The sequence below is a fragment of the Nilaparvata lugens genome, chromosome 5 (genome assembly GCF_014356525.2).
Source record: "Nilaparvata lugens isolate BPH chromosome 5, ASM1435652v1, whole genome shotgun sequence".
NCBI classification, from domain to species: Eukaryota; Metazoa; Arthropoda; class Insecta; order Hemiptera; family Delphacidae; genus Nilaparvata; species Nilaparvata lugens.
The window spans coordinates 68,461,172-68,474,338 of NC_052508.1; the positions used below are offsets into that span (position 1 = coordinate 68,461,172).

Here is a 13,167-nt window from a genome sequence, read left to right on the forward strand (position 1 = left end):
CTTGATCAATTCTCATGGGAAGTGTGAGGAAGAATGTGTAGCTGTGGTATCTTTATTATTTAGCAAAACTGTTGTATTCTATTGTTTTATGTTTTTATATACATTAAAAATAGTAGTTTTTATGATAATAGAGTATATTAGGCCCTATATTATATCATATGATACAGTACAGTATTAGCATTAATGATACCAAAAGAAAATTGTTGATAGTATTTTATCTTGTATTGTGAGCTCATAATAATTAATGATAAAATCATTTTTTATAGTACCTAAATAGTTTCTTCTTACTAAAATTTCAACCTATTCCAACATTTTTACTGCTCATCTAATTCACTATCCATGACGATTTGCTAGTTGATAATTGTTTTTTAACTTTAGGACGGGTTTCCGAGCTCGTGATTCAGCCAAGTTCTAGACTTTAAACAGCTGTAGTCAGAAAATTGGCTTTCCGAAACGGGGAGTAGTCATAGTTTCTATGATAATCTTTATTTTCTCATTTCTATAATTGGAAACATTTTTCCTTGACGACATCGAACATTCCTAAATAATTCAAAATAGCTGAAACCATACACTATTTTCTCTTGATTTTATTTTGTGTTCAATTTTCTAGTTTTTCGAAATTTAATTTGAACGTGGACTGCGACTATGCCCCGTTTCGGATAGCCAATTTTCTGACTAGTTTTTAAAGTCTAAAACTTGGCTAAACCCCGAGCTCGGAAACTGGCCCATAATGTCGTCAAAAACAAATTTTTACTGCGCATACGATCCAAACAGAATAGGGAAATGAACTAAGAGATATTTCAGTTCCTCAATACTCGAATTGAATAAATGTTGAACATATTCTTGTTTATCATTCTCCAACATTGATTATCCACAGTTATTTATATTTAAAAAAATAACTATTCAAATCCATTCCAAGTAACATCATTTTATTCCAGTTTCTCAATACTCGAATTGAATAAATGTTGAACATATTCTTGTTTATCATTCTCCAACATTGATTATCCACAGTTATTTATATTTAAAAAGAACTATTCAAATCCATTCCAAGTAACATCATTTTTTCATCACAATAAACAAAGTGGCTCATTTCGAATGAATCGATTTATGTGGTAAGCAATTCTCTCAGGATAATCCAAATGCACATTATGAGTGCCCTCTACACTTAACCTTCTCATCCTGGTCCCCAACACATTCTCCAGCAGCCTGGTAGTTTCAAAGTTGCTCGGCTCTTTCTCAAGCAACCTTTCAGTTTCTTTGAAAGTTATCGCTAGAATTTCGGCTCGAATATGATTGATAACAGCTAGGTGAAGATCTAGTGATAAGATGGGTAACGGCAGTAGATCTCTTCTGCGATCGTTGCGGATTTTGATTGTTCCTTGGTTGGTTTTGGTGATCATTCTAGAGAGAAGTTTGGTGGCGGAGAGTTTGTTGATGGGTGAGAAGTGGTTGGTGAGGAATTTTTTTAGAGCTTCTGTTTCATCGGCGTAGCTACACTCGGACGATTCGAGTTGAAACGATTGTTCGAACAAATACCGTAGTCTGGTACAGATCTCTTCGTGATTCAATATCACAAAATACAGAAACATGTCTAGCAGTATCACTTTTTCAACTATTTCTGGATAGATGGCTGCAATGAAGAGGCAAATATGGCCGCCGGCGCTGTGCGACATCAGAGTACATCTGGTCCACTTTAAGTTGGTGATTAGTACTTGGCAAACGTCCCTGAGACATGAGAAGAAGTCGAGTGACACCCCGGCGGGGTAAGGGGAGGAGCGACCGTGGCCGGGCAAATCCAAGCAGACGAAGAAGGAGGAGGTGGAAAGAGAGGGGATGAGATGATCGAAAGTAGCTGCGTTGTCGTGGAAACCATGAATCGCTAGAACTGGCGTGTTTGACGGGTTTCCCCATGCTTTTCCTGTTTACAAAATTACAGAGGAATTTAAAATTAAATTATTATTTAATACAGAGTGGTTGAATGAGTTTCTAATACTTGGGCCTGGTTGCACAAACGTCTGTTAACTCTTAGTGCCGGTTTCCGAGCTCGGGATTTAGGTAAGTTCTAGACTTAAAACAGCTGGAGTTCGAAAATTAGCTTTCCGAAACGGGGCGTAGTCGTGGTCCACGTTTAAATTTTGAAAAACTAGAAAATTGAACACGAAAGGAAAAATAGTGTGAAATTTCAGCTATTTTGAATTATTTAGGAATGTTTAATTTTGTCAAGGAAAAACGTTTCCAATTATAGAAATGAGAAAATAAAGATAAAGATTATCATAAAAACTGCGAACTACACCCCGTTTCGGAAAGCCAATTTTCTGACTCCAGCTGTTTAAAGTCTAGAACTTAGCTAAATCCCGAGCTCGGCAACCAGCCCTAAGTCTTATTGTAGTTTGTTTTTGGCAAATAAATAAATTCGATTCAATCCCGATTGAATGCCACGAAAACCAATGAGAGAAGGCTTTTTTGAAAAGCAGGCTTCTCTGATTGGCTCTGGTGGCATGTAATCGGGATTAAGTTTTTGTGCAACCGGGTTTTATTGTTTTAAAATGAAATTACCATGCTAATTGTGTGTTTCAAAATAATCTTCAATTGTATTTGACGTTGTAAGGCCTATACAAAAATTGCTTTCTACAATGACAATAAATCACTGATTCGTGTTTCCTTGCTTTCTGAGTTCATTCTTCATTGTGTTTCTTTCATTCTTCAATGATTAGTCACCGAGTTATACATACAGAGTAGGATATTTCGTCCAAAATCCAGTACCTACCCAATGAACCTTGAGTAAAAGATTTGTTTGAATCCTGGGAGAAAGAATTGCTGAGAAAGGTTGATTCTCATGGTTATCGAATGTCTGAACTTTTTATTTTTATAAATATTCTTCCTTCTTTTCGGAAGTAGATACTTATTAGAATTTTTCTTGATAGTAACTATATAGCCTTCAATTATAACTGAGGAATGAATCTATAATTTTTTCTTTTCAAGTAAAAAATCTGGTGTGGCGCACTCACACAACTTTCTTTGCCGTTATGAAAATTGATCACGTGACGCTAGTGTTCACGCGCATCTCAATTCTACTATTCAAAGATCTGAGCCAACTGGTGACAGGACAATAACGCTGGAGACACACGAGGTCTGCTATCTCTTCATAATGAATGATTTAATAGAATCAACATTTGCCAACAGTTTTCAATTGAATAATCATATTTTCTCGAATTCCGAGCTTATTTTCAATTTTAGGTGAAAATGCTACTGAACATTAATTGTAGAGATTTTATGCTCAATCTTTTCCACTTAATTTTTGTTGTTTAAATTGTATCTGAAGCCTTATAATTGGGAATCTAAAATTAAACTTTGCATAGATGAGGCGGACCTCCTGAGATTTTTACAGATATGAGGCTTGTGGCAGTTGATAGAGCTCATCAATGACAATTTCAGGTATAAATTTGATCAAAATCGTTGGAGCCGTTTTTGAGAAAATCGCGAAAAACCCTGTTTTTGACAACATTTTAGCCGCCATCTTGAATTGCATTTGATCGAAATTGTTCTTGTCGGATCCTTATTTAGTAAGGACCTTAAGTTCCAAATTTCAAGTCATTCCGTTAATTGGGAGATGAGATATCGTGTACACAGGCATACATAATTACATACACACACACAAACACACACATACAGCAATACCCAAAAACCACTTTTTTGGACTAAGGGGACCTTTAAACGTATAGAAATTTAGAAATTGGGGTACCTTAATTTTTTTTCGGAAAACAATACTTTCCTCACCTATGGTAATAGGGCAAGGAAAGTAAAAATCTGTGTAGAAGTGGTTAGTGATGAAACATCATTTCAGAATTCTTTAATGTATTATTTTAAAATGTTTTACCTTGAATTTGCTTTGTGGATTGATGTAATAGTGCTGTAGCAGGAACATTGAAGATTGTGTAACTTTATTTGGGGTATGGTAGGGGAAAATTATTACTGCTAAATAAAAAGCATAACAGATCTATAATTTTTCACAAAAACTGAAATTTCAATACTCAGTAATGAGTACTGATTTTCATGTTTTTAAGTTCTTGAAACTTATTGCCGGTATGTGAATTTGAAAAACATGGAAAAAGGGAAAGTGGAGACACAACGCTATTTTGTTAGTAGAGTCCTACATAAATTAATATTTCCGAATTTATGACATTATTCTAGAGGCACCCTTCAGATTCATCTCATTACTCGAAAAAGTTTTTTCACTTTCCTTGCCCTATTACCATAGGTAAAGAAAGTATTGATTTCCAAAAAAAAATTAAAGTACCCCAATTTCTATACATTTCAAGGTCTCCTGAGTCCATAAAAGTGGTTTTTGGGTATTGGTCTGTATGAGTGTATGTGCGTCTGTGTACTCGATATCTGATCTCCCAATTAACGGAATGACTTGAAATTTGAAATTTAAGTTCCTTACACTATAAGGATCTGACCGAACAATTTCGATCAAATGCAATTCAAGATGGCGACTGAAATGATGCCAAAAACAGGGGTTTTCGCGATTTTTTCAAAACGGCTTCAACGATTTTGATCAAATCCAACCCTAAAATAATCACTGATAAGCTCTATCATCTGCCACAAGTCCCATATCTGTAAAAATTTCAGAAGCCCCGCCCCATCTATTCCAAGTTTGATTTTAGATTGTCAATTATCAGGCTTCAGCCGAAATTTTCATAATGGCAAGGAAAGTTGTACCGTATGATTGCGCCATACCGAATTGTAGAATTGTTGAATTTGTAGACATTATAGATCAGAACAACATTAATAAAATTAATAAAAACTATGACCTAAGTTAGGGTCGAAACTATAGTGAGGTCCACGTTATAATGGCAGTGGATAAAGATAAAAGAATAGCGATGCCGATTCTCTGTAATAATTAATTATATTTCTACACTGTCAAAAACATAATTGGCATCGTTGTGGACCTAGAAAATGATATTACCACCGGCTTTGTCAAATGATAGACAAGGATAGCAAAACCAAAGTTGATCAAATACTGTCATTATAACGTGGACCTCACTATAGTTGTTGAACTATTTTAAAGTTTTTAAAAAATAAAGGGTACTTCAAGATTTTTATATTGTTTTTATTAATTTGTTAAAAAGTAGCCCAAGTGAGTAAAGTGTTTCCAGAACAACATTTTATAGTTCATATTATAAACCTATATTATATTCACTATGAAATGAAATTATAACTGTAGCCTACCTGCTATTATACCCCAAGATGTTTTGAACTGTAGTTCAACGCTTTCCATTGATGCGATGGCTGCAAGTTGACTGGAAAGCTGAACGCTTCAAATGTTGCCGCTTGAGAAATATGCTTTTCTTCCTTTCTTCCTCCACCTCGGTCTTCCGTGACTGCGCAGGAAGTCAATGATGATTTCATCGTAATTCGATAATGCCGGCCTTTCAGGTTGCATGTTTTCACATATTTTCATTCTTTGTGATCTTTTCTCAGTGGGTCACTATATTACAATGACAATGCAAATATACTAAAATGATGGGACTTCAAAAAGTAATACTAGTTAAATTAATCTACTAATTGACTTTTGTACAATGCTACAAGAGCTCAATCTTGTTCAAGTTTATAAAGATTTCTTAGATTACTGGTTTTCCAGCTTGCAGGTGTATAACAGCACAGAAACCAGCTATAGAATACTATATTATAGAAGTTTTCTCTGATAACAGTTAATACAATAACAATGTAGAATTTAATATGATGTTATGATATGAATTTATATGATGAATTTAATATGATATTATAACAATAGAATTTAATATGATGTTTTAATATAATTTATTAAATATTTGTGTTTGGGAATTGGATCGAATTAAGCAGTTTACTATTTACTAGCCACAACCCTGATTTAAAGATCAACAATGATGAGCTGTAAATACAGAGTGTTTCAGAGAAACGGGAAATTTTAAAAGTTAAATAATTTCAAGAAAAACAAATCTTTAAATAAAGTTTTTAATATCATTCAATAGTATAAAAAATGCCATTTTAGAATAAATTATACCATAACATCTATTTTTTGAAGATGACATCTTGCAAGCATCTTCCTTTTCTACGCAAACATTCCTGTAGTCTCTTCATCTCATTGTCCATGCATGGTTTGATGTAACTGACAGAATCCAAGGGCAGGGCAGTGGACTGTGGATGATAGTTGGTATAAATACCTACAAACAAATCTTTGAATTCTGTGCATAAAAATACTGATAGCTTGAATTGGGGTAAGTACGCCAATAAAAGACTAAATGAATCAACAAGATAAGATTTAATAATAATAAGATAATAATAGGCAGATGGCCACATACAAAAACAATTGTGTCAAATATTTTGGGATCAATAAAATAATAATAGGCAGGTGGCCACATACAAACATTGAATCAAATATTTTGAGATCAATAAAATAATAATAGGCAGATGGCCACATACAAAGGCAATTGTCAAATCTTGGAAAAATTATAACATGTGAAATAATGTAGAGAACTACAAAATTTAAATGAAATTAGGTCAATGACATTAATGACCATTGAGGTCTGACAATAACTGCAAAGGTATTAATGATATTAAATTATTAATGATATTGGTATTAATGATATTGCAATAAATGCAAAGGTATTAATAATGATACCTGAAATGAATATAAATTGAGTGCAATAATGAAAGTTATTACTAAGGTACAATAATAATGATTAAAAAATGACAATAAGCTGTAAAAAATGCTCAGCAAATAACATACATAAAAAATATATGCGGCATAGGCCTTCAGTGATTTGAATGTCAAAATAGATTTCGACCTAACAATTAATAGGCGTTACTGGCCTTAAAAATATCACTTAAGAGCTAAGGGTAGCTAATAAATACAAATGAGGACAGTCCGGGTTGAATATAGGCGACATGGGCCTTCATTGAATTGAATGTCAAGACAGACATCAATTAGAACGAGTAATAGGCGACAGTGGCCTTCAATGAATCACTTGTAAAGCCAAGGGTAGCTGTCAAATCCAATAAATAGATAGGCGTCGATGGCCTCAGTGAAATGAATGTCAAGCTAGACATTAACTAAACAATAGGTAGGCGTCGGTAGCCTCAGTGAAAGAATGTCAAGATAGACATTAATAATAGGCGACAGTGGCCTTCAATGAATCACTTGTAAAGCCAAGGGTAGCTGTCAAATCCAATAAATAAATAGGCGTCGATGGCCTCAGTGAAATGAATGTCAAGCTAGACATTAACTAAACAATAGGTAGGCGTCGGTAGCCTCAGTGAAAGAATGTCAAGATAGACATTAATAATAGGCGACAGTGGCTTTCAATGAATCACTTGTAAAGCCAAGGGTAGCTGTCAAATCCAATAAATAAATAGGCGTCGATGGCCTCAGTGAAAGAATGTCAAGATAGACATTAATAAAATAATAAGTAGGCGTCAGTGGCCTCAGTGAGTTGAATGTCAAGATAGACATTAATAAAATAATAATTAGGCGTCAGTGGCCTCAGTGAGTTGAATGTCAAGATAGACATTAATAAAACAATAATGATGCATACGTAAATGAAAATTGAAAAGAACGATTTACATAACCTGAATAAAATTTTGAAGAGGAGATGCGGCCAGGCAGACAGGCAACGACTCCGCAATACCAACAGGAACAGGACATCAGCAAGCGATGAAGTGATTAGGCCATGCGATGACAAGCAAGGAAACGTCCATTACAGCAGGCGAATCCCCCAATGGAAAAGTAGGCTGGAGCGAGTAGAATTCCAAACGAATAATCCGATCTTCAAATTGTGGAATTTTTGGATTGATTTCCAAACAGTAGAGATGATGCACTTGAAAGTTTGAGGTTCACGAGGTGAAGCCAATTGTAGAAAAATGGCAACTGAAGCTTACACGAGGTTGCAATTTTAGACAAAGTTTATCCAATTTTAACAGAGTAATTGAGTGAAGAACTCGATGAATAATTGAATCACACTGAAGAATAGAACAAACGAATTAATTTGAAGAATAATTCACACTTTAAAAGGGTTTTGTAAGTCCGATGAATTCAGATGAAAGGTGTAGACCGAGCGCAGGAAAGACACTCGCCGACCTCCATGAATAGATAGACAGGAAAAGCTAAAAACGCTAGCAACAAAAACGAGAAGGCGGAAATGTAGCCACGTACGTGAAACGTCCACAAACGTTTGGTGAAAAGGTGGCAAATAACTAAAAGGTAAGATGCCAAAAGACAAGATTAAATTCTAAAAAATCGAATAGCACAAATATTAAAATTGCAACGGCAAACAATCCGACGAAAAAATATGAATAAAAGTATAGAAAACCAGCTGATAGAGCAGTGGCAAAAAACCGCGACTGAGACGTCACTGATCAGCGCAGACGCACAAAAGACACAGCGCGCAGACAGACAGACATGATGACGACATGAAGTCTACGTAGTAGCGGAACGAATAACAAGTGAAACCGTTCCAATAAATGCTTTGTCAGATTTTACATAAACTGGGCCCCTTGTGTCATACGGGCGTATGGCACAATAAGAAAAAGTAAGAAATATGTAAAATCTGGCAAGGCAATTGGAAATTGAAAACTGGGCCCCATGTGAGAACCAGGGGAAAAGAACAATGAAACCTGAAAATACAACATGAACCATAAGAGCAAGGGGATTAACTAGAATCCTCATCAATGGGAAGAGGTGCTAAACTCGAAATAGCCCTCTTAAAGGTGCCGGAGGGAGTGAGAACAGTGACAACTCGAACCTTGTCGTCCTTACCGGGATGAACTTCAGTAATGCGCGCCAGCTTCCAAGTGGACTGCGCGGAACCAGGATCCTTCAAGATGACAACCGTACCGACCTTCAAATTTTCATAATTGCTTAAACATTTGCTTTTTTTCTGCAGAGTGGTTAAATAAGAAGTACGAGATTTGGGGCTGCCTACACGAATGGGAATAGGACCGGCATAATCCGAACCACAATTGTAAAAGGGAACATTGGCCTGAACGCGGGCCGCTGGTAAACTACCCATGATTTGCTCAGAACGAAGAGCCGAAAAGCGAAAACACAATATGCAATGCCGCAATACACTTTTGATGGTGCGACGGGTGGAGGGAAACCAAAATCGTTGTCTTACACTGGCCATGGTGGCCTGCACCCCAGCATGACTTATACGACGATGGTGAGCAACAATCAATGCACGAGTGAATTTGTGATTGCTGGGCAACAATATTTGATGTTTATAATCAAATGAAGCATTTGCATTTTGCAAACGTCCACCAACTCTGAGCAGAGAATCTGAGTGAATGAATGGTGACAAGGCTTTAATAGAACTATTAGGCAATAGCTCCTGATTTTGACACAATGCTTTAAGTTCGGCAGAGAAAGCTTCTTCTTGAATAGATTTGAAGATACAATTTTCAGCTTCTGAAATTTCAGAGATAGCTAATTGACCAAAGCGCGGAGCGACTGAATTTTGTTTCCTACAATTATGAATGAACCGTAAAACATACGCCGTAGTACGAACAATTTTGTGATAAGTTGAGCAACTATTGATTATACCTGAGATAACATCATTATGAGAAGAAGTAGTAGCTGATACCTTGACTGATTGAGAACTGATTTCCTGAACTGATTTCTCTAACTGATGAGAGACATCATTTGAAGTTAGGACATTCGATGTGACCCTACGGGGAGCGGCCACAGGTGAAGCGGGGAGGCACGAACGAGGTGCTGCAATAGGACGAATAGCTTTACAAGAACCAAATATGATCCAACCTAGACTGGTTTTCTGAAGAATAGGAGCATTTTGAGCTAAATACAATTTACCAGGCTGAAGTATCGATGCAAATATGCCAGCACCAAGTAACAAATCTACAGGTTTAGATTGATCAAACAATGGATCCGCTAATTTGAGTTCAACGGGAATTGAAATTTGAGAAAGATCGATGTTCACCCTAGGAACATTAGATGATATGCTATCAACTACAATACAATTTTCTTCAACCGACCACGAACGATCAGATGAAGACAAGCAAACTGAATGAGAAATAGATGATTTGGTCTTATTCTCACCTACACTATGAATCAAAGTGTCAGAATACAAAGTAACAAGTGACAATTTTTCAGCCAACCTAGTTGACATCAAATTACAATCAGAGCAAGAGTCTAAAAGCGCGGTTGCTTTAATAAATTCCCCACTAGAAGTTTGAACCAAAACTTCAGCAGTAGGTAACAAGGCGACGGTTGATTGCTGTTGCAAACACAGTGACGAAGTAGAGCTCATCGTGACATGAGAGTTCTTCTGAGGCTGTTCAGCATGAGAAACAGCTTGCTTAGTTGTTTCCGCATTCTGAACCATGACGGAATTCAAAACAGCATTCTTACCCTTGGAGGAGCAAAAGATTGAGAATGAATAAGATTTGAAGTTACCTTATCCTTAGAAGTAGGCTGAGTGTCCCGTGATTGAGGATACGACCTGTGAAGAACAGTGTGGTGACTCTTGCCACAAAGTGTACACGATTTGTCCGAACAAACATGATTGGGTGCGAAAGGCTTGAGGCAATTATAACATAACCTTTTGTCACGGACAGCATTCCAACGATCAGTAACCTGTAACTTCAATAATTCATTACAACGATTTGGAAAATGACCAACAGAATTACAAAAACTACAAGGTGACATAGAAGAGGTAGTAACCTGCATCCTAGCTTGAACATTGATTGACTTTGATTGAACTTCGGCTTGCTATGAGCACCAACCGAGTTGGATGTACTTTGCTGTACATTTCCTTGATGATGGTTAGCTGAGCTTGAAGCAACAGCTTCCATGATTTTGCATTGTGATTCCAAAAAATTCCAGAATTTATCAATGGTGGGAATGTCGTGTATACCAACACTCTTTTCCCATTCTCGAACAGTAGCAGTATCCAACTGCAACAACATTTTGTGCATATACAACAAGTCCTTGATTTGGACTCCAAGTTGAAGCGCTTCAAGCGCGGTGATGTGGGACTTGCAAAAGTCAATGAATGCCCGTAATGATTGCGGACAGTTACGCTTTATGGTAGGCGGAGATTCAATTGCCGTGACGTGCCTGGCAGCAATTAATCTCTTGTTGTCATACCTCTCCCTTAAGAGGTTCCATGCAAGCTGAAAACCATTTTCGTCAGCTTCAATGTGTTCCACTCTAGCAAGAGCTTCACCACTGAGTGATTGACGAAGATAGAAAAATTTCAATGAATCATTAATGTTATCTTGATTACCAATAATATTAGTAAAAGCACTTGAGAATGCTTGCCATTTTGAAAGCTCCCCATTGAAGCGTGGAAGCGGTATCTGAGGCAACTGAAAATTTGCCAAAGGTGCGTTTTGAGATGTTGGCCGCTGGGAAGCACCAGCAGTGGCCTCATTGTTGCGTTGTCTGCTTTCAAAGGCAGTTAATGCAGCGTTTGCCTTAGAGGTAATGGAGATAAACTTATTGAGTATCTCAAAATGAATTGAAGTGTCCTGCACTTGCAACTCTGAATTCCATAGTTGTTGGTGTATCTTATTATACTTAATTCTAAGTGAACCTAGTTCGTTTTTTACAGTCAATAATTGATAATAAGTGGCTTCAGTGTCCACAACATAATCGTTATAGCTGGTTATGAACCAATCTATTTCCTGGTGTAAATTGTCTCTTGCATTGAAAAGAGCAGAAGGCTCAGGAAGTGAATCTTCCTCATGATCGGACATGCTTAAAAATTAACAGAAAAACCTGAGTGAATGACACAATAGTGCACTGCAGCAATGCGATTGCTGCGCCAATAAGCAACCTTGGGCGCTGGTCCAGTACGCAGAGAGGCACGCCTGTGGGTTTGAGGCAAGTTGTATCAAGCTTGCTGTGCGGCGAGTCAAGTAGCGAGCTCGCAAGGCGGTGTGGTATGCCGTGTGTTGTTTTCTCAATGCGCAATAGCCGTCTGTGACCAGTTCAGTGCGGTTCAGTCTCTCAGGGTACAAGATAGTTGATAGCTGGTGCATACACGTCGCAGCGTGCTTTGAGTTGCAGCCAGTACTGAAAATTTGAAACAAGTGTGTGAATGCTTAATATTAAACAATATAAACATACAAAGGTACAATGAAATAAAATATACACTAGAGTGGGACCTAATCATTGGCGTCAAGCTAGACTATTAGGCACACGGTCACTGAAACCCCAAGGTTCAATGGACCAAGAAATGGGTAATAAAAATTAACAATTATCCTAGGTAACACTGGGTCAAAAATGAACGGGCTGGAGGACAATTTTTACAATTGGTCCAATTAACAATCATCCTAGGCAAACTGGGTCAAAGATGACGGGCAGGAGGACCAATTTTTACAATTGGTCCTATTAACAATTATCCCAGGTAAACACTGGATCAAGAAATCTGGCCCGGATGAACCAATTTTTATGACAGAATCCAAGGGCAGGGCAGTGGACTGTGGATGATAGTTGGTATAAATACCTACAAACAAATCTTTGAATTCTGTGCATAAAAATACTGATAGCTTGAATTGGGGTAAGTACGCCAATAAAAGACTAAATGAATCAACAAGATAAGATTTAATAATAATAAGATAATAATAGGCAGATGGCCACATACAAAAACAATTGTGTCAAATATTTTGGGATCAATAAAATAATAATAGGCAGGTGGCCACATACAAACATTGAATCAATATTTTGAGATCAATAAAATAATAATAGGCAGATGGCCACATACAAAGGCAATTGTCAAATCTTGGGAAAATTATAACATGTGAAATAATGTAGAGAACTACAAAATTTAAATGAAATTAGGTCAATGACATTAATGACCATTGAGGTCTGACAATAACTGCAAAGGTATTAATGATATTAAATTATTAATGATATTGGTATTAATGATATTGCAATAAATGCAAAGGTATTAATAATGATACCTGAAATGAATATAAATTGAGTGCAATAATGAAAGTTATTACTAAGGTACAATAATAATGATTAAAAAATGACAATAAGCTGTAAAAAATGCTCAGCAAATAACATACATAAAAATATATGCAGCATAGGCCTTCAGTGATTTGAATGTCAAAATAGATTTCGACCTAACAATTAATAGGCGTTACTGGCCTTAAAAATATCAC

At 36.5% G+C, this 13,167-nt stretch overlaps 2 protein-coding genes across 5 annotated transcripts in view; both read right to left on the reverse strand.

The window, feature by feature from the left end:
* LOC111062959 overlaps positions 1 to 13,167 on the reverse strand; it is a 94,373-nt gene that overhangs the window by 63,987 nt on the left and 17,219 nt on the right. The gene's annotated exons all lie outside the window — the stretch shown is intronic.
* Positions 744 to 5,343, reverse strand: LOC120351496 (serine hydrolase-like protein). Its single transcript, XM_039429145.1, has 2 exons — positions 5,233 to 5,343; positions 744 to 1,918 (listed from the first exon to the last, which is right to left on the reverse strand). Exons 1-2 carry the CDS (start codon positions 5,279 to 5,281, stop codon positions 1,068 to 1,070), a joined length of 900 nt encoding a protein of 299 aa, XP_039285079.1. The 5' UTR covers positions 5,282 to 5,343; the 3' UTR covers positions 744 to 1,067.